At 43.6% G+C, this 22,186-nt stretch overlaps 1 protein-coding gene across 3 annotated transcripts in view; it reads left to right on the top strand.

Moving 5' to 3' along the window:
- UBE2K (ubiquitin conjugating enzyme E2 K) overlaps window positions 1-22,186 on the top strand; it is a 231,459-nt gene that overhangs the window by 43,148 nt on the left and 166,125 nt on the right. For all 3 annotated transcript variants that reach the window (XM_085642239.1, XM_085642240.1, XM_085642238.1), the window contains one exon: window positions 12,313-12,406. In XM_085642239.1, the coding sequence (XP_085498365.1) occupies window positions 12,313-12,406 (94 nt within the window). The remainder of the gene's footprint in view (window positions 1-12,312; window positions 12,407-22,186) is intronic.

Here is a 22,186-nt window from a genome sequence, read left to right as displayed (position 1 = left end):
GCCACTGGGTAGTAGTTGTATTGCCACTTGCTTTCTCCTCTCCCGTAGTACATTGGTTAACAGAAGCAGTCCTATCGTGCGATTCGAGCCGGTCTGGCATCAGAAAGATATTCTCTATTCTGTCTTTGGGAGTACCAATCTTGGCTGTGTATAAATCTGCATAGTAGTCTGTACATACCTCATACTATTTCAAGTGTTGTACAATGTGCTCAGTCAGCTCTATCAATTTTCTAAAATGTCTGTGGATGCCCATTTGGCTCGTAAATGTTTGGCCAGTGTCCAACTGGATCGATTGCCCTCCCCATGCTGATTTGCCAATGCTTACTTGGCTAAGCATTCTACTTGGTGCTCTGCTTTTTCTCAAAACTCCAGTAGAGTTTGGTGTCTTACTGTAGTTCTCTTACATGATTTTTAATTCCATTTCCAATGCCCCATGTGATATGTCTGGATGTGAGAATGCCAGTTTGCTTTCTACTGTTACCTGAAAGCCTCCCATTATATAGCACTGCTAACTACTGAACCCTTGTTTGTTTTAAAATAGTCTAAAATTCCTTGTCTGAGTTCCTCACTAAAGACAGTCCGCTAGTACCCTAGAAGGAAAATACGTGGCTGATGAGAGCTAGTGAATGCCAGAGGCTTCGAAAGCAGCCTCACTGTGTAATATTTGTACATGTACACGTGAGGCAGAGATTCTTACTCCCCTTATTCAAACATCCCTGGTCACCAACCAGTAATCACTCTGATAAATATTCCTAAATACTGCTTTGGTTGTTGCTTTTAGCCATTCTGTTTGAGGACTTTAGTGTTAGATATGTATTAAAACTTCTGTCTTAATGTGTTCTTTTGTAGGGCATGGTGCTGCTGTGTGCATAGCCATTGTACATGGGGTTTCGTTTTTAGGTCTCGCCTTGCTATCGCGTAAGCGATCGCAAAGCGAGACTATTGTAAGGGGCTCCCAAAAGTGCTTCGAAAAGCGGATTGCATGGCGAGCACGCGCATAATCACGCGCATCGTGCCGCCATGCAATCCGTTTGGCATCGCACTTCAAAGGGTCCGCTCCCCCGCCTGGAATGCGCTCCCCTGCGCTCCGCCGCGTCACAAATTTGCTTGAATGCATTTAATCGGCAAACATCCATCGATGTTAAATTTCACGCTTTACATATGTAAAATTTTTCTTGTGGGAACTAAAACTGAAGTTGACAAGTTTGCAAAGAATACAAGGGAAGACCATTTCCTCATTCTGCAGTCGTGCTTGTGCAGCCTGACTCTCCCTCACCCAACCTGAGTGTGTTCAACATCCCAGTAAAAATGTGTTTGTCTGGATTCGTGTTGGCAGCTCAGACAGTTTACATACTTAGGACAGCAGGACATTAGTGGCTTAAAAGCAACACCTGACTGTGAGTGTCTTTCACGTCAAACGGAGCACTCCATGGAAGAGCCTTTGGCACCACACTGACAGGAATGTGTAACCCTGCAGAGCTAGTGAGACGTGCCTAAGCGACAGTCACCCCCAGAGGTGCCCTGCACCACTGGCAGGTGCTCATTGGTATTCAACTCATGGTACTCAAGACCCGAGGATGACTGGCTGAGGGGATCTCACACTGCTCAAACCTGTGTGCACAGACTCACAACAGACTCCGGCATTGGACTAGTTATTGCACCCCACCACCATTTACCGATATTAGTACACTCCAATAACATGGTACTGTTTCTGTGCTAAGTGTTAGTTCTGTCCAGTAAATACACGGAAGTGCTGCAGAGGAATGCTGAAGTTACCCTCTAAAATGATGAACCCTGTACTCGGACCGTTGCCGCAGCTTTGAAAAGTATCGCACACCAGCTGAGAGGCACTGCTAACGTCCATGAAAAGCATGCCGGCTAGAAGTGGCAGCCAGAAAACTATCAGAGAGAAGCAGGCCATATCCAAGCAGGTGTCAGACGTGGCTCTCAGAGCCCGTGTAGAAGCCGAGCCATACAACGGCTGGCACATCTATCAATCATGCACCAAACATAATGTGGACATATGAGAAGCCTCCTCAGAATGAAAAATAATGCATTTCTTTAACATGGGGGAGCGTTTCACCATAATCAGATGACACCACTGCGTTGATAGGGAGCTTTTTAAAGGGATGGTTTTAAGGATTAACCTAGAAACATTCCTGTACCCAATGGCAATGCGATTAGTGAACTAAAACATGGCATTTGTCATGTGTATGCGATATGTGGCCTATATTCTTATTATATATAGAGGGACATTCTAGTCATGAAATCAAACTTGATGTTATTGTGCAGCACGCATCCTTAACTCAGATATTCGAAGGTGCTCTCATATGTGATAATGAAGACAAAAGAGGTTCAAGAAAATAATATGTTTGCCTAGGATCACACAATGTGGTAAAACTGGGAAGCTGGGATTTATCTGCGACTTTCTGGTTTCACATTGTACAAATCTGCCACTAGATGGCTAACGTTTTCTCTCCCAACTGCGAAGCATTGATACAGTCCAGTGTTTTGTGGCAACCATGCCCAGGCTTATTAACTCACTGTATGCATGCTTCAGTGTCTCTGTATCCCCATCTTTATGCGAGAGTCACAGGGTGCCCAAGTCTGTCCCCCTGAGCCATCACCGCTGCTCTACCATCCTCACCTCAGTGACAGTGCTCCAATATAATTGTTGCTGCCTGTTATTCTCTGTCCTTATCATATTTCCAAGGAAGGGCCCCATGCCAGTGCCGATGCCCCAGTGTCAGTCCCTCGGTCCCATTATTAAGGGCCTCATGTGTATCCCCTTAATGGCTATAATACGAACGGGCATATGATCAAGCACGGCATTAAAATTATCGCCGCTTTAGCGGCAGAAAACTGCCGCTAAAGCAGCGATAAAGGTCTTGATAATATGTCTCTGCGCACAGAACATTGGTACCCCTGGATGCAGTCATCAGTGATGTCTCCTGATGCTGTTATGGAAATGCAGCAAACACTGCAGCACAATTGATGCCAAACATTCAACCCTAATGAAAGTACTGATTGAAAAACCAAACGGTAAATACGCTGAAAATGCGATTCTTCCAGAAGTGGGGTGAATGTATGTCTGCTTCCACATTGCACGGCCACATTTCAAAGCACTGTCTCACTGACCAAACAGCGTTCGTAATGCATGGATACATTGCATTGACATCTTACACAAGGAGTCGATATCTTTTGCACATATAAACAGGGTGCTTGAAACGATTTGCTACAGGTTAGAACTGGCCATGCTGGTCGCATGGAACGCCCCCCTTCCTACAGAGACACAATGGAGTGCACGTGCTTTCAGCACTGCTCCCGGATTCCAAGCGAGTGCAGCACACCTCTCTGAATACCTGTGCACACACGATTTATCGTGGCCAAGAAACAAAGCTCATGGGTACTGTATCAGATCTCGAAGTATTGCCATATTCACTTAGTGTTGGACTTGGCCCTTTTCGCAGGGTCATCACAGAACCTTTTACCTTCCTCCTGTATTTTTTCAGACCTGTTGGTGTTGGTTTTAGGACTCTGGGCACTTTATCACTGCTGATCAGTGCTAAAGTGCATGTGCGCTCTATGATTAACTTGGTAAGATTGGTCTACACCAGTTTGACATTTATTTACTGGTCAGTCCCTTTAATAGTGGTATCCCATACACCCAGGGTCAGTAAATTAAATGCTACTCGCAGCGCTCACAGTGCTGCTTCCGCCACTCACCAAAGTAGCCTTTCATACCTGTATCAGGCGTCTGCCGCTGCAGGGCCCGCACATGCAGTTTACTGCTGCAATTATGTGGCACATAAAGTGGTTGCCACATCCGTGAATCCCTTTTTTTCTACATATCATTCACCCCTAAGGTAGGCCCTAGGTAGCCCTATGGGCAGGGTGCGGTGTAGGTGAAAGGTAGGATATGTGCCTTAACTGTGGGGCATGTCCTGGTAGTGACAAACATCCTATTTGGTTTCTCACAACTGTGAAGTTGCCCTCTCATAGGGATGCATTGGTGATTCCCTGATATGTGCTTCAGTGGAAATTCCTGAAATGAGAGGAGTAGCGTAATCAAGTTTGGTATGTTTGGAATAGTGGTGATAAATATTGCGTATTGGTGTTCCCGGATTTATTATCACTATTTTAGAAATGCCACTTTTAGAAGTAGGCATTTCTGTGTGCTATGTGTCTTTGTGCCTGCCTGTTGGGTATTGACTGTCTGGTATTGGAGTGACAGGGGCTGGGGAGGTGCAGTGGCTCAAGAGAGTCTGGATGAGTCAGCGCTAGGCTGAATAGGCCTGGTCTGCATTTGGAAAGGTGGGAGGAGTAGCACCTGCACCTGCATAGGGCTGTATCTGCCTTCGACAATGATGGCTCTGCTCCCCTGTGGTGTGTCTGGGGTCAGGGCTTACACTTACAATGGAGAGTGTTGTGCTCTTGCAAAGTGCCCCCTAGAACTGGTTGGACTGGGTTTAGAGCCCTTGGCCAGGGAAGGACAAAGCCACTTATTGATATGTATTGGGGCCCCATGTTTTTTGCGCTTGCTTGACCGACGAACTGGAGAAGACACTGCGTGGGACCAGAGATTTGCTGTGCTGGCAGGGAACCACCAAGGTGACTTTGCTTGTTGTGCTGCCCTGTGGCCTGCTGGGCTACCAGAAAGGCTGCAACTTAGCTCACTCACTTCTTTGTGCTGGCCTGTCGCCTACTCCCTGCTGAGTGTGTGCCTCAGTGTTCTCCTAGGATCTCTGGCTTGCCCGGTCTCATTATCCTAGCGCCTAGTAAGCGCATTGTTTTTAGGTCTCACCTACGCAGCGTGCATGCGCTGCTTAGTAGGGGACCTCTTGGAATCGATCAGCTTATTTGGCCAAAGACGTGCACGCTTTGCATTGCTTTCTATTGCAACGCATGCACGTTTGGCGTTTCCCTTGCGGGAGCGAGCAGCGGCGCCATGTGTTAGCAATTATCGTGCTCGCTCCCGCAAGGTCAACGCTGCGTGCCCCTGCTCTCAGCCACACTCCCTCACCCCTCCCACTTGTTTATTATTGTAGGCAGCCACTCCTTTTCCTGTATGCGATGCTCGCCGGGGCCCTTGTCTTTCGGTGCTTGTTTTGCTGTGTTTAACTCTTCTCCGTGTTTACATTCCTCCCTCAGTGGCACGCTGCTCCTTATTTGCAACAATGGCGGGCGCATTTTCTTTTTGTTGAGCATACTAAATAATGTGGCCGCGCATCTAGTTTTTATCCTCGTTTTATATAGCGCAAACTCAACCATGAATACCACTTACGCTACACAAGGATACATTCGAACCTTGCGTACCTGCTTCCTGTGGCTCGCTCCTCAGCTGTTTCAGTGCTGTAGGAGGCGCCCGACTCCCTCGTGGTTTCCTGGTGAGCAGCAGAGTTCCTGGGTCCTCAGCAAGGTTGGACCATTGTTCCACTCCTGCTGCAGACTGCTTTTCCTTCGCTCCTGCTCACGTTGATGGCTCCATCTCATGCCTGCAACCCACCTTAAAGGATTAGCATCAATGCCATGTAGGACTTGGAAACACCTCCGAGGCGCACTCGTAGCCAATGGTCCGCCGATGACCGGTTCCCGCCAGTTATAGCCGCTCCTTGATCTGCGCAGGCCTCCCGATCACGACTCCCTGCTTGGAGCTGCTGACCTCGCTGTTCCTGCTGGTGATTCCACAGCATGTTCCTTTGCTCCTCGCTTTTTCTTCCTGGCGACCGCTGCTCTGTCCTCCGCAGGTCCCTCTCCGCAACGATGGATCCCAGGCACCAGGTAATTCCGCTTCAGACTGATCGCTTTAAATCTCCCTCCAGTATTGGGTGGTTAGCAGCTAGTTTGGGGGGGCAACCAAACCGGTGCGCCCCCCTTTTTCGCGGTCTTGCTTTAGGGGGTTCCCACCTCCAGGTGGCGTTCCACACGTGTCGCTATCTGGTCCGGCTTCGCCTCCCCGGACGATGTTTCTATTGTATCTTGTAAGCGTCAAGTGGCTGAATCTGCACTTCTTTGACTCTATGGAGCTGGGGTTTTACATTCCAGAAGTGACTTTTGTTTGCTGATGTCTGGTGACGTAATTCACTGAAAGGGCCCCATTAGATATTTTAAAAAAATACAACAGAAAGCACCAATAGGCCACGGTTCTTCTTGTACTCAGCGTTCTGTCATCCAATGCGCGTTTTTTGCTGATGTCATGCGTACACATTACATCAGCAAAGAATGTGCATTGTTGCTCAGTGAATCACAGAGAGTATGGACAGGAGGTTCCCCCTCACAGGGGTGGAGGCAGCTCCCCAACAAAGGATTCCTCTTCACACTGTGTTGCATGTGGTTTGTGGTGTCGACCCCTTGACACCTTCTCACAAAGAACCCGACCAGGTGCTGAGCTGGGCCCATGAGAGCTGCTACGGGACCTGCCACAAGTAGCAATCCTACATCCACGTCTTGAGCTCTTCTCTCTAGGTAAAAGCGTCTAGTGGGCAGAGTCAGCACCAGCAAACAAACATAGCAGCTACAGGTGACTGTCTTCAGTCATCAGCCATTTTTACATGTCCCTATTTTCATTGAGAAACCCTATGTTCATCAAATCAAACACTCCATGTCCTTCCCTTGCTACTTTCCAAAGCAACATCATTAACTTCACCTTCATCGTCATGATCAGGGTTTTAAGCGGGATGAAAAAACTGGGGAAGGGTGTCTCCCAAAGGGATGTGGCCTATGTAATTAAGGGTGGGGCTTAAACACCTAGGCTAAAAATCTGTGCTTAGCAAACTGTCGGCATTTTGCTGCTTCTGTCATTGCATCCAGGTATATAATACAACAAGTAACATTACACCTACAACAAGCCAGGACTATTGGCATTGTCAATGGTTGTTTGTTGCATAAGATCAATAAGTAATAACTATGACTTCGGTGCATACGATACTGAAAATGTTTCAGTTCTGAAATGATGAAACTGTGAAATACCTACGAGTCTCTTCGAAGATACTTTTTTTTTCTGTCTGTTACATCCTTTAATTTACTATGTTATTTATGTATGTATGGTGTTGTATAACACCTACTTGGATTTGGACAGTATGTAATTGGGACTGAGTAGGGCCACCACCCCTTAGTCAGAAAACCTAGTATTAAGAATATTTGTGGTGTGATACCATCTTTTGTGATAGGAGTAGCCAATGGGTCTCGCTTTTGGGACCTTATAAGTATTTAGTTATGCAGCACAATGTCCTTGGTGCAACAATATCAACCATTGATTGGCTAAACACTTATAAGGTCTTAAAGGCGAGACCTATTGGCTATGCCAATGCTTGTTAGATTTGCAAAGTTCTATCCAATATGCAATATTAGAAAGTAATGCATGTGATACATTCTTAATCAGAGATGTGTATTCTTGTGAGCATTACTTTATGCCAAACCTGTACTTTATTTGATGTATGTGTGCTCTCTCTAAATATTATGCAGATAAGATTGCATACAATAAATCATTGTTGGGTCCTTGAAAGGTTATCTATGTAATTTTACCAGCCCTTTCACATGAAGAAAGGTTGGTGGGTGAGTTTAGAGATGTAGGTATCCACTAAGAAACCACTACAGCAGCAAAAATCATCCAGAACAGCTCATCTGTCCCGGCCAACTGTCAATGTGATTTAGGCAGAGGGCCTTTGCTGCCTTGCTAAACAGCTCTATCCGAACCATGCTGGACCAAATAAAACCAAACCAATACCCATCTGCGAGGTCTGCTCTCCATCTGAGATATGTTCGCTGATGGACTTGTATCCTCACTGATGTGATACCAGACAAATTGAGCTGGCAGACTCGAGATGGTCAAAGTAAATAGTGCTGCGCCATACTAAATGAATGATACCACAGCAGGACCAATAAGCTACTCGCCAGTTTTGCATCTCGCTGGTAGTTTGACCACACAGGGACCCTTAAGGAATCCTGCAGCAAGGAGCACCCAAATAGAATAGGATGACAGCTACCGGGGCCTCTTCTGGCAACAATTTTTTTTTCAACACACTGGATCACTCGAGTCTACATGAACCCCCGTACCTAAACCATAATTACCACTGCCGCTTCAGCGTAGTGGACCTCCTGGCCATCCAACCTCAATGAGCTTCAACCAACCCAGGTAGACTAACCTGGAACCTCAATCAGACCAAAACTAAACAGCTGGAACAGTAAGTAAGATCAAAATGTGTGCGCCAGCAATTTATAAAACAAGAACTTCTTCAAACAAAGTTTCCTCCATAATGGAAACCAGTCAACGGGTTAGGTGTACTGTTGCATAGCTGCACAATTCTGAAAGATGTTGGACCATAACGACAAAATCTATTGGCAACCTGAAAAGCTCTAAATTGAACTATTAATCCCTGAATAATTTGTCATGGATAAATCGGAGGGCAACTCGACCTTTAATGTAATTTTGCACGTATTGCACAAAGATTAACATGGGCATATTGCATGCGCAAATGGCGAGAATCTGAAAAGAACTCCAAATCAAGGATCAGTAATCTAGAAAACAATGATAATTTATACTCAAAACACCTCCAAAAAGCAGGCAAATATTCGCAACTGTTCAGCATGAGATCACAGAACTTGAAGACTGCAACAGAAAAAGTAATTTGAGAATTTTCGGCCTGCCAGAGGGCTCAGAGTAAAGGAACCCTCACAATCTGCAAACGCATTTTTTAAATCCTGGATTCCAACGACCCGAAGCATCAACTTCACAAGTAACTTTGAAATCTAGCGAGCACAACCTGTTCCAACGTTTACTCCCAAAATGTACAACTTGAGACTGATGATCTTCAAACATTGCAATACCGACACTATGAGCTAATCTTGTTACTTATGAGGAAAAGGAATTTTTTTTCATTTGGAAAAGAGCTAAAATATTTTCACAAGATTTGGGAAAGACCCAATAGCTGGAAGAGCCTAGTGACTGAGATATTGATTTAAGCATTCCTTTGTATTCCTTGCAAGGTTAGAAATCCTCTGTAAAGGTCAGCCACTGGTCTTTATAGAACAAACGGACCTAGAGACATTTATTGCCAATAAGTCAGACTCTCGTATGGAAGCTAAGGCTCTTCCACTGAAGGACCTACAGATCACATCACTGTCTAAGGCTGCTATTTCTCGTTATGTTTGCTTCTATGCTGCCCTCAATTATGTTGATTCACTAGATTCCTACATGGTTAACTACATAATTATATGATTTACTATTCTGCTTTGTGGTTATTTACATAGATACCCATTCAGTGTCACATACATACCAGCTATCCTATGCCCAAAACTAACTCACCCCAGACAGTGCAAGTCATCTAGGCAACTCCTGCCCATTGACCTCTCATCTAACCTATTGCGATATCTGTACAAATGACAGTCAAGTGTGAAATTGAGGGAAGATACAGAGCAAAGACGGTCGACTGCAGCTACCCTCTTGAATCTAACTCCTAACATCGAACTGCCAACATGAAGATCTTCAGACCATTAAACAATAAAGTTGCTTAATAGGTGTATAAGTAGCCATCCATATGCCTTATAACTCCTTAGTTATAAAGTAGTAATGCTATGGTCATAAATGATTAACATGTCTCCAAACAAACTGAAACCTTGTTTTTACCTCAATTGCAGTAAACCCTTCTGACTAGTGGCACAGGGGTTGCTTTAAGATCACCTTGACAGACTCAACTTATGTATATCCCAAAATGTGTTAATTCTCTGGTAAACTGTCGGTCCGTTTGTCCTTGTATAACTGGAACTGTAGATACAGAGACGGACACTGCATTATTACAATACTACATAGTGTTATATATACTACAAGTACCAAAGCTTTATAACGTAAAGATCACAAGCTTCTAAAGGCAGTAGGGTTTATATTAAGAGGTGCATGGGGTGATAATGATAATATTGCTGTCTAAAATTGACAGTTGAATCACTGCATGCCTATTAAGCTCACTTTAATCTTACCATACTTGCGAAAAATGTTTTGTACATTTGATCATGTGTTAAGAAATGTTTCAGGGAGAGGGAAGCTCTAGCGTTTCTTCTTCGAGGTTTCCAAGGATTTCCTCCAGCGGCTGGGTGGGTAGATAGTTTGGTTTATATAGGTTTGTGTTTCTTTTTACTACTTTCTATTGTTTCCCCTTGAGCCCTCTTACACATCTTTAGTCCACTGACCACCCTTTCCCATTTTTTCCTAGTCCAGTGTCATTGTGTGTCCTCCACAAGCTGCATGAAGATACTAGCGCACTATATACGCGTAGTTTTGTTTCACTTAATGGATTCAGAAGCCATAATATCAAGGAGCTGTGCCCTCTCGGTCATTGTGTGGGAACACAGCAATGAGGGGAGATAGTTTACCCCCAGATTTAAGAATAATGAGCAGGATGAAAAGGATCTGTATGCTATTAATGGTGCACTCGCAGAACGCCCACTGCCCACAATTCTGACCATCCCCAATTAGAAAGCTATCCCCTCCTGGATGCCTTCATCATTCTTGGGGGCGACTTCAACTTACCCATGGACTGGACATTAGTGAATTGCTATCCTAATTTAGACCATCCAAATTGCCTAAGCAGATGTGCAACGTCTGCTCTAGCCACAAGCTTAATGTTGTGTGGAGACCTCAAAACCCAGATAGTAATGAATTGATACTCTACTCAACTCCTCACTAAATCTATTGGTGTATTGGCTATTTACTACTAACCAGGTGCAATCAGCCACAGAAACTTAATTGAAACTGGTTATGATATTGGACAATGCACACCTCACTGCGACACCACACAACAATCCAGTAACCACCAAAAACAAGAAAACACAAATTCATGTCCCTCAGCAGTCGCAGTTTTCGATTCCTAAAAATGCTACACCAGATGCCTAAATATCAGCTGCATGTCAAGAAAAATAGAGAACTCAAACTCTAATTAGGTATCCTAGTCAGTCAAATTCAAGCAGCAATATTGGAAAAGGGAGTTCCAGAAGATTGGAAGAGTCATCCTTCAAGATTAAACATGTTCCAAAATCTGTATCTATGCCCTACAAACCTAGTCAGAACTCCCCTTTCCCAATCGAAACTCTTCACACTCCACAGTCTACTGGACCACCGAATGTGTAAACTAAATTGAATTGACTCCAACTTGTGTTAGAACTGTAATATAAGCAAGCAAGACACAACACGATTTTCAGCTGCAAACTTGTCAGACCATACTGGGACCCTCTCAATAACCTGTTTAAAACCCAGTTGTTTACGCTTCCCAAGGATATTGGGTCTGCTAACATCCCCGAACAGCCCCTACCCTCCAACACACTCACCTCACCAGATGTATTGCTAACGTTTGTAACCAAGCTCATCCTGCTTAAATGGAAGTTGGCTAACTGCTTCTCCTTCCAGACATGGTAGGCATGGGCTGCATATGCACACAATACTCTTATTAATCAAATTGACATCTTGACAATTTCACTTAAATTATGTCTCACCACAGACTGATTTACACACAAATCAAATTCCCCATTGCCCGCACACTCCCTCTCTCCATTTAGACCTTAAAGCTGCTCTCCTTATTCGCACACCCAATGAGCCCAAAGTGAGGCAACTGACAACATACCCCCCTCAACCTGTCCCTTTCATTTCCAGTTTCACAAGCTCAGCCTTTGCTTATCTTGCTCCACCGGATTACTTTGTTTTGCTTTCTCGGCCGGCAATCTCCTTAATAGTCTTCTATCTCATATTACCTTGTTTGATTAATTGTTCTTCATAGAAAGTTTGAACTTATTGAATCTAACTACTTTCACAATTGCCGGGTGTTAAGACATAACCATTTCGAGCCACTGTACCTCACCCTTTTCTCTTGCATGCCCTACTTTCTTTGATTAGTTAAAGCATTTCAATAAAAATCTTGAAGTAAAAATATTTTTTTAAATACATCTAAAGAATTTTTGGTACCTGCGTATCATCTCAAGGTGCATTTTAATATGACCTCCAAAAATGTCTGCTAGTTCCTCGCAACAACTTACTTTAAAATTGTTGAGATGAATAGGCTCTTCTAATCAACTACCAGATTTAAAAAGTTGTAGCTTCTTAGTTTTTTTCAGTCTGGTGTTTCAATTGTGAAAAAAAGACATTTTATGTTGGCAAAATCTGCATGTACAGCTGAGAGAAAAAAGGGGCACTGGTTTTTACATGCAGAATTACACAATGGGTGGGTTAAATTATGTTTTGCAAGTGTTTTTATCAATATATGAATTGTTTGCAGTGCCTCTGTATCCTTGTTTGTCACTAATGTGTTTATTATTTGTTTGTTTTTTAAGACCAGCAAGAATCAAATAAAAGTAGACCTTGTAGATGAAAATTTTACAGAGTTAAGAGGCGAAATAGCAGGACCTCCGGATACGCCATATGAAGGCATGTATAGCTTTTATATTTTAAGTTTATCAAGTCCTCATCCTTCAAAATATTGTAGTTTTTATTACAGTTTGCACAGCCCAAATGTTTGAAGTTGTCAGGCAAGCAATGCATATAGAAAGGATTTTTGCGAATCAACATTCTTTTATCAAACATGCAAAGTGGTAAGATTCCCTCCGGTGTTCCGAGCGTTCAAAAACCCAATGATCTAGAGTCCAAACATTTGAAAACATTCTCCTTTTGTTGAAAATACTCTAATCACTAATAAACCTATGGTTAAGTGACATTGCCTCCTTCAGTACATGGCATGATTTTCTTCTGCTCAAGCCTGACATTTCAAGTTAATGTTTTTCTTTTAATGCTCAAAAGCACTTTTATTTTAAATATTACGTAAACAATATGACAAAGTAATACAGCTGGGATGCATAAACAAATGGGACTATTTTGTGCAACTCGTCAGTACTAGTAATGACCGACTGTCAATGTAACCTGTAATTGAAAACATTTAGGGAAATATTTGTGTAAATCTTTGTGTGCAGGTCTTATAAGAGTTTTCTGGATTTTGATGCATATACAATTTTACATAGTGTTTCTGGGACCTAAAATATTGTGGTTAGATGTTTGTGGTTGATTGAATGTGTACTGATTGAGGTCTCCTCCTGAAAGGCTGGTGCCTGCGAGTATGTGTGTGGGATTGTGTTTTGGTTGTGTATGTATTGAGGTCTCGTTCTGGCAACCTGATGCCGTGGGATTGTATTTTGGTATTTGGTGAATGACTGAAGTAACAAGTTTGAAAAAGGTCCTTGCTATCGTAAAGGAAAGTTTCAATTCCATTATGGGCATGGTGGCAAGGATTAGGCTGTTCTCTCTTCACTTTTTCTCCAGCAGCCTTTTCAAAAAACCATTTTCAACAACTACATTTCCCATGAGCCAATGGGAAATAAAAACAGAAATAGTCCATCCAATCACAGTGCTGCCTTTTGTATAATGGTCCCAGTAGCCCCTCTATCGCCCTCTTTATTTATTTATTTTTTAAATAGAGTTTTATATAGTTCAAACTTGACCCAAATCGGGTATCAGACGCTTTATATAGCACCAGTTGCATTACACATTCACATGAGGACACATTCATTTTTGTTAGGCACGTGGCGATTGAGTGATTTGCCCAGAATCCCAGGATGTTCAGCGTCATTGCCAAGACTCGTACACAGTTCCCTAGATTCGAAGTCGACCACCCTAGCCGTTAGGCCAACTCCTCTCTCTGTCTTCTTGCGTACACAGCTTCCATCCGTTTGCTCTACTATAGTTTATTGGACTTAGTTCCTGGTAATGATTAAGAAAAACACAAGTTGTCTATCGACTTATAATAAACTGGACAATTATCAATCAACAATGTACAGTAGGAAACCTAGCTCCTCATGTTACACCCTAGACCAAAGCGTATGTGACAAGTCGTCAACATCCTTATGCACACTGGCATGCAGTTTTCACAATCCTCAAGACCCAGCAGTTCATTCGGGAGGAGCTTCGAGATGAGCAGAGGGTGGGCTAATCCTCGCCTCTGTGTCCTTAATAGAATTAAAACTTTCCTTTACGATAGCTAGGACACTTTTCATTCAATGGCAGGACCCGGAGGCGAGGATTCGGCTGGTTTAAAGCTGATCAACCACTATGTTTGCCACAGAGGACACTGGTTTAAAATAAAACTTTTTGGAGTCAGATAACCAGTCGGCTGCACTGAGAATGGGTGGCCAAGCAATACTACCCCCCCTCCAAGATGGTTAACATATTGGACTGCCACCACGTTGTCCATCTCCAAGAGAACCCAACACTGAACTTTCTCCTTTATCCAACATCTGAAGGCGAAGGAACCTGCCATCAGTTCGAGGCAATTGATGTGTAGAGAGAGTTCTGCAGAAGACCATTTTCCTCTGGTGGAGAAATGCTCACAACGAGCCCCCCCACCCGGAGCATCTAGCGTCACTCGATCACCAGGTCGGGTTGAGAGATGAATATCGCTCGGCTGTTCCACGCCTCCATTATGGCACTCTATCATTGTATCTCCTCCTATGCATCTGCTGAGGGTCGAATCTTCGGGATGGGCCGTCGTGCAGATTATCGCACCCTTCTCTAAGAGGCTGGTAACTTCTTGGTCGCTTCTCCCTTGAGAAGATCAAAGGACTGGGCTTTTGTCGAAGATCTATAAAACTCTATCCATAAGCCTCTCACTGTTTGAAGGACCCACACGTCTGAGTAGAGGTTTTGCCAGTTCGGTATGACCCCCGACCCCCAACTCTGAGCACCACCAAGTCCTGTACTCTCACCTTGTGCAATGCCGAGGCTGCCATTGCCCCTGGATCCGCTTCTGCCAGCCCGATGCCGGGGGTCGGGTTTGGTGGAGCTGAAGTTTCCAAATTTGCTGGAGTCCTGCCATTGGCCTCGACAGGAGTCGCCACCTCTAGAGGCTTGATGGAAGGAACGGCCGGTCGAGCGGCCCCTGCCTCGATCGGCTGCAGTAAAAACACCGGGGGGTAAAAATTCTCCTAATAGAGAGCTGGGCTTTATTTAGATATATAAGTGTTAACAAATTTGCTGAACTCCAGAATGAAGGATCCCCAAAGAGATTGCCCTGGGCCACCATACCTGCCTCTGAGGTGGAGAGTTCCCCCAACTTTGGGTCGATCTTGTTCAGCAGCGATCTGCGCCGTTTGGTTGGGATTGCGCAGTCTGTGTTCCCAAGAAGAATTGCTCACTGAACCCTGCCGGACAAAGTGTCTGGGGAAATTTGTGACCCGGAAGCCTGCACATTCATTGTGAGGGGCCCTGCTACATCCAGAAGTTTATCTTGGCATGAGCGCCACGATTTATCAATGCCCTTTTATGGGTCACAGACAAATTTAGCCAGGAAAGTCACCATCTGAGCGTTAATTTCTGGTGTGAGGACCACTTTCCCTTCTAAAGATGACCTAGGTCACTCTGCCTTAAGGCAGCCCCTCACCGCCTCATCAATGGGTTTACTCAACCTGCTTGCCATGTGGGCAGGCACTCTGGGAGCTGGGAACCACTCCGCTGAACATGGGTGGAGAAGAACGTCCGGGTCCAGCGAGTGCCACCAGGGGCTGTGATCCCAGTGCATGTATCAAAATTTAGTGTGCGTGCTCCATGGCAATCTGAAGACCGCACTGCATGCGAGCCGTCAGTCGAGTCACGACCGCGTAGGAATGAGAGCGTTCCTGTGGTCGCCCTAAACGAGGGAAAAACCAATGAAACTTCTACGATTAGTGACGCGGTTAGAGAAATAATACCGCTAGCATAGCGATAAAATGTTGCAAGGAATAAAGAACACCAGGGAGACGGGAAGCACTTATCTAAATGCTGTTGGAGCAGCGAAGAAAAAGGGAGATAGAAGGGCTGCAGGGACCCTTATACAGAAGGCAGCACTGTGAGTGGATGGACTAGTTCTGTTTTTATTGCCCAATGGCTCATGGGAAATGTAGTTGTTGAAAATGTTTTCTTGAAAAGGCTGCTGGAGAAAATAATTTGAAGAGAGAACGGCTTAATCCTTGCCTCCGGGTTTTGCCATAGAATTTCCTGTAACTCTCTTAAGAACCCCATGATGATCCGAGGCTGAAAATCTTTTATAATGCTTGCTTAAAACCCTAGCCTTTATCCTCCTCATTTGAATATTTAGAGGGGGGGGGGCACCTCTGGCTCCTGTTTTCATTACTTAAAATGGAAAAACCTTCCCAACAACAGAATTAATAGATGAAAAGTTTGACTCTTGGGAGCCACAGCTGGTCTGCCAAGTTTCCTTATGGTTCTGTTGAAAGAATGTTTCATTTACCATACACTGTCCAACAGGTAGGTGTGTTAAAATGTGCAACGTGTAAAAGGGCCATGGAATGGCCTACTACTATCTGTTTATTTGTCTCTGGTTACAGTAGTTGGCATCTAGGGTGCTTCAATCCCTAATTAGAACCAGCATTGGCATAGCCAATAGGTCTTGCATTTGGGACCTTATAAGTATTTAGTTATGCAGCACAATATCCTTGGTGCACCAACATAAACTGTTGCATGGCTAAACACTTATAAAGTCCCAAAGGCGAGACCTATTGGCTATGCCAATGCTTGTTTTTAACTTATTCTTGCAGTTTATGATATAATGAATCGAGGTTCCGATTCAGGCCCACGAATGCCTTTTTATGCACATCTGATTGAAATTAGGCGAGCAAAAACACGTGAATCGGGTCCGGCATGTCCTCATGGGACAGAAAGCTCAAAACACCACAGGGGAGCAGCTATTGTCAATCATGCTACGTAGTCACCGCCCAGCTTCCGGGATCGAGGGGTGCAGAGAGCAACTGGGATTTACCACTCGGATCAGCTTTCTGGGAGAGCTGTGCACGTGCAGTGCTCAACACTTCCGGTGATGCACAGGGAAATGAACGCTGGCTGCGAATAACTGACTGAGCCCAAGGTCAGCCAATAATGTGTCTGATGCCAGAAAATGAGCTCCATCTCAGCGAATGTGCTTCTTGTCTAGAAAGGTGCCTCATGCCACACAATTTTCCACCTGAAGGAGAATTTGCCATGTGCCACAGTGGTGCTACGATGCTTCCAAAGACATGTCATGAAATGTGCTCTATGCGCAGGATGCGGCATTCCAAGCTGCAGAATTGGCCCCATATGAAGAATGTGCTCTGTGCATCAGAATGGCCACTATGACCCGACTGCCCCTCTTCTTCTTAAAGCGTGTGACATAATGTGGCCCATTCCATTCCTTGTGCAGCCAAATGTGCCCGTGCCACAGAATGTGCTGAAAATGTGGCTTGCACTGTTGAATTGCCCAAAGCTGCTCTCTGGCACCCGTTTGTGGTAGTCCTCTGGAGTCCATATTTAAAAGTGTGGCATTAAGCCATGCAGATAAGGCTTATTGGGGCCAGCCTACCAGCGAAGTAACGGAGATTAAGTGTGGCTCTACGCTGATCTGTGGCAATTGCCAAAGATAGCGATATATATATATATATATATATATGACGGAGAATTCGCCTGGAGTACTCCTGCTCATCAACAATCTTGAAGGAAAGCAGGAACAGACGAGAGCCGACCCAAATTGCGAGTGAGTAAGTTTTATTTTGTTCACCTCACTGCCTGCATGACGCGTTTCAGCCTCCCAGAGGCCTTGATCACATGACGCCATGGGAGTTGTGGTCCCGCTTTTTAAAGTGCAAAATACAAATTGAAAAGATGACACAATTGGCTGATTCAGACTGTGCATATATAGACATAGAAAAATTACTGTAAGCTTGGATAATTACAAAATAGGGCAACGTTATAAAAGCACCAACATCAATCAGTTAAAATACCGATAAAACAAATTCCATGTTAAAAAAATGTTTCTAAAGAGTAACCCGAGGTAAAACAGCTCAGAACGGCTTTTTTTGTTTTGTGTTGAAGAAAGCAATAAAGTTATTTGATACGAAATTGAATCTTATTACTTTCAAACATGTGCAAAACAAGCAAAAAGTGTGCAACAGTTTTAAGTTAGAAATGCAATGTAAACTTAAACACAGATTTGTTGGCCAAACCACATTGCTCGAACCCTACTAATTACCTTATAAATACAGTTCAAACGTCTAACCCAAAATACCATGGGCGGTTACTATAAAGTGCATAAAAAAGATGCCCTGTTGTAATCGGTGTAATAGTCCATATTTGGACAAGCATAAAAACTGTCTAAGTGCAGAGAAAACATGCATAGTGCAAAGTGTATCAAAAAAGATTGTGTCATCTAAATTCGTTAAAACCAAAAATTGGTAAAGGAGGTGTGACCATCACACAATGCAGTACAACTCATGGGAAGCCAAATCAAGAAAACCCAATTAAAGACAAGTGAAGAGGTCCTCACTAGAATTAAGGCCCTGTGGCTTCTTCGTATCCAGCTCTAGAATATATCTATATATATATATATATATATATATCTTGGAGTCAGAAGGAATGGTGTAATGCGGGCGCTTCAGTAAAACGATATTACAATAAAGGGAAAAGAAATACAGGCTTTTTAGGAATCCGAGACCTAGCCAATGAGGTCTCAGTACAACTAGAAAATGGAGAAAAAAAAAAAGTGTACATTTATAATTCTCTGACATAAGCAGGTTCAAGGACGGAAATGCTGGTGACACACACATTGCAAGTGAGTGTAAATAATTTGTATTGTCAGAGTAACAAATCTTGTGGGTGGACTTTGAGGTGTGTGTGTGTGTGTGTTATGATTTTGATTGAGTTTGGAATAGACCTGCACAGGCTTCCAACTCTGTACAAAGCGTATGCTTGATGTTGTAACAAGTCTTGATACTTTTGCAATAACAGCACCAGTGCACATCGATCAAGACCCATACTCAGGACAAGGTGCATAGACGTGAGTGCACTTGGTGACTGACAGTAAGACTATTGACACTTTCCACTTGTCTTGCACTAGAGTGTTCACATTTGCACAACGGTGCACACAAAGACTTGGGTATGCCCTTTACTGAGGAGGGTTTAAGCACAAAACGTCCTACTGGGTTTAAGGTCCTGCTAAGTGTTGAAGTTTTTCTAGGACAAACTTCCCGAAATGTATGCAGTTGTTACAGTTATTACCCATAGTTAACAAAGAATGGATTTCTGATATTGGATTTAATGTTAAAATTATGAATTTTGCATACCTGTTTTGCTTTTTTCAAGAACGGAAAGATTTCTGTCATCCATTCAGTCCCACCATTTTCAAAATTAACTAAGGAGATAAGAGCACATCTATTTTCAGCTGCAACCTGCACCCACAAGAAAATATTGCCAATTGCTGTTTCAAAATTAATCAAGGGTAGAAGCAAAGAGAAAGTGAGAACCTGCAAATTATGGGTGGGCCTGTGATTGCGTTCTGTGCGAGCCTTCGTCTGTCTAATAGTAATTAAACATTTTCTATATTGGAGTACATCCCCTCACACACAGTAACACACATGCGTCCCTTTTTGGGAAAGTATGAAAACTATCTTACAGAAAAGGGAAGTCCAAAACAAGCTCTAGCGTGTCTGATTGTTGAACATCTTTGAGAAATACCCACACATCACCATCTACTGGGGTGGAAGAGACCCCAAACAGAATGCGTCTGCCTGCTCCTCTCAGTTTTTATAATGAGGGGCTATGCTGCTTTAACTTTACAATGTTTTTGTCAGTGCTATATTTGCATTACATTTTGTATTTTGAGTTTGCGCTTCTGTAACGCTCAGGTGCAAATGTCTATTTCGAAATCGACTGTTTATTTTTTATAGACTTCCATTCTTGGTTGCTATGACGTTATCAAAAAGTTGCATTAATGCCCCGAAGCAGTGTTTCCTGGCCTACTTGCTTTTTAAGATACCTCATTGAATAAATGGCATATATATTTTATATAAAATAACTTGCCACTGGAATACAGCACTGCCTTCCTTGCAGTGCAACTTTCACTATTTGTCTATTCGTATGCAAGTAATCTCGTTACCTTTTTAAATATTAAGCATTTAAAACTTTCGTTTTTTATAAAATATGATGTTCAAGTATCTGTCAAGTGCAGATTAACTCGTTTCCTTAATGTTCCCTACAAATCTTCCTAGCCAGAATACTCCATTATTGTCAGGAACATTTTCAGAATTATAACATGCAATTCCGTTTCCACGTTTCAATTGTGGTTGAGGAAAGTAAATGAATGGGAAAATGGGGAAAAAAAAAAAAGAACAAATAACTTTTAAAAATGTAAAGTACAGTTAGAAAAACACGAAGTTGTAGTGCGTAAGTATATACGTTATAAGTGTAGCTCTCGCGACCCATCCCCCATTGTCACTGCCCTCCTGTTACGTTAGGGGCTCCCTAACCCCGGAACCAGCATTTCCCAAGTTTTGGAAAGAGGGAAGAAATGTGGTCTTAATTATCATATGTAAAAGGCAGCCTCAGGAAGGGGGCTGGCTGTCCGCTAAAATCCCAGCAGAGCCAGTCGAGGCGAGTAATTTAAAGGGAGTGGAGAGGAGTTTCCGAAATAAAAAATGCAGCGTCTCGCATGTGGAGTTTGTTGATGCTAGAGAGCACCGGTGGGCAGGCTTTGTGCAGCAGAGAGCAGCTCCATTCATTCACCAACCAGCTGGGAAGGGGGCTGCAGACCCACGTACGCAGGACACCCCTGGTCGCGCTTTACACAACTTTTGTAGCTGCTTTCTCCGGTGCCAGAGACTTTTAAACTTTGATCGGTGCCTCGCAGGCTCGGCCAGGGAGAGGGACTTTGTGACCCGGACTTTTGTTACTTATAAACTAACCGCGTCCGAGGCCAAGGTCGGCGGAGCAGCCTGAGAGCCGGCTGTCTGCAGGCGCGGTGCACTGTTTGCGGGAGCGCATCGACATACCTACCGGCAGCTCACCCCAACATGCAAAACTGCAAGTACGACAAGGCGATGGTCCCCGACAGCAGAAACGGGGGCATCTCGGCGCTGAACAGCAGCAAAACATGCTGAGCGCCTGTAGACGCTGAGGGGGGAGGGGTGGGTAGAGTGCGGCCGAGAGCACTCATAGCGTTTCCCTTGCGGGAGCAAGAAGGGGAACCATCCAAAGCTTGCTCCCGCAAGGGAATCGCCAAACTATGCAGCTCATGCGCGCTACGTAGGCATGCCGTAAAAAGTATGGGCACGCCTTGCCCCTCAGATCCCGCTCACTTCGACCATTCACCTACACCCTTTGTGACTGACTCAACTCCAGCCCTGCAGCCATTTTATTAGAAAAATCCCATTGGTTCAACAACCTTTTAATTAATTTTATAAAATCTTTCTTCTCAAGCAAGAATACTCAAGCTCGCTAAAGGGTAATGTACATTCTATTGAAAAAGCATCCATGTACGAGCTTTGAGAATAACCATATGGGACTAAAACTTGAAAATCAGAAGTTGTGGATACCCCATGGGCAGCTCTGACTTATTGCAATGAGTTTGTAGGGCGTAAACACGTTTTTGTGAGCAAACCTCATACAAAGAAACCTCTGCAATCGCGACTGGCGCCTTTCCCTTCAATGGACATATCCCAATTTTTTTGTGTTTAAGTTAATTTTTACAGTGATTATCGAATTTTTCTTCATCTTTTAGTACACTTCACTTCGTTGTAATGGAAATTTAAAGGAGAAAGGCATCAAAAATGGATGCAGTCAACAGTTTTAAAAAAAAATTACTTTTGATCTGTTTCAGCAAGAAAATATATATTTTTTTGTTAAAATTTGCAGATTGTGCAGCAGATGATGGACTATGTGGCAAAAGCAGCAAATCCATAATTATGTGAATTACTATGCGGTCATAGAATTGCATAATTCCAGTGCCCCAGATTATGAGTTTGTTGGAATAGGGTGGACCACATGTACCGGAGTTGTTAAAATGAAAATGATGCATAATGCTGGAATCAGTTTTACCACAATGAATTTTGCATGTTTTGACTTTTTCCTGGGCCTTTGTCCTACCCGGATGAACTTCTGCATGTTTGACCTGCCCGAACTTATCAGGGGAAAGCTGCAAGTGCGTGATAATTAATATGTTCGCACACAGTGGGAGGTCTCTCGCATAGGTTAACATGCCATCTTTTATTTGCTTATTTTACATGTTTATAAATATGGCACAGCTGACTCAAGCACTTACACTATTACTTCCTAGTTGGTCTCCTATGCCTTTCCTATTGGAAATGTACTTTCGTAAAGATTTTCCATTTTAAATGTTGATAAATATCTGTTTTTTTAAAAAAT

This window comes from Triturus cristatus, chromosome 2_2 (assembly GCF_964204655.1).
Source record: "Triturus cristatus chromosome 2_2, aTriCri1.1, whole genome shotgun sequence".
NCBI lineage: Eukaryota > Metazoa > Chordata > Amphibia > Caudata > Salamandridae > Triturus > Triturus cristatus.
Note: the sequence above shows the minus strand (reverse complement) of the source record. Positions and strands in the feature narration are given on the sequence as shown.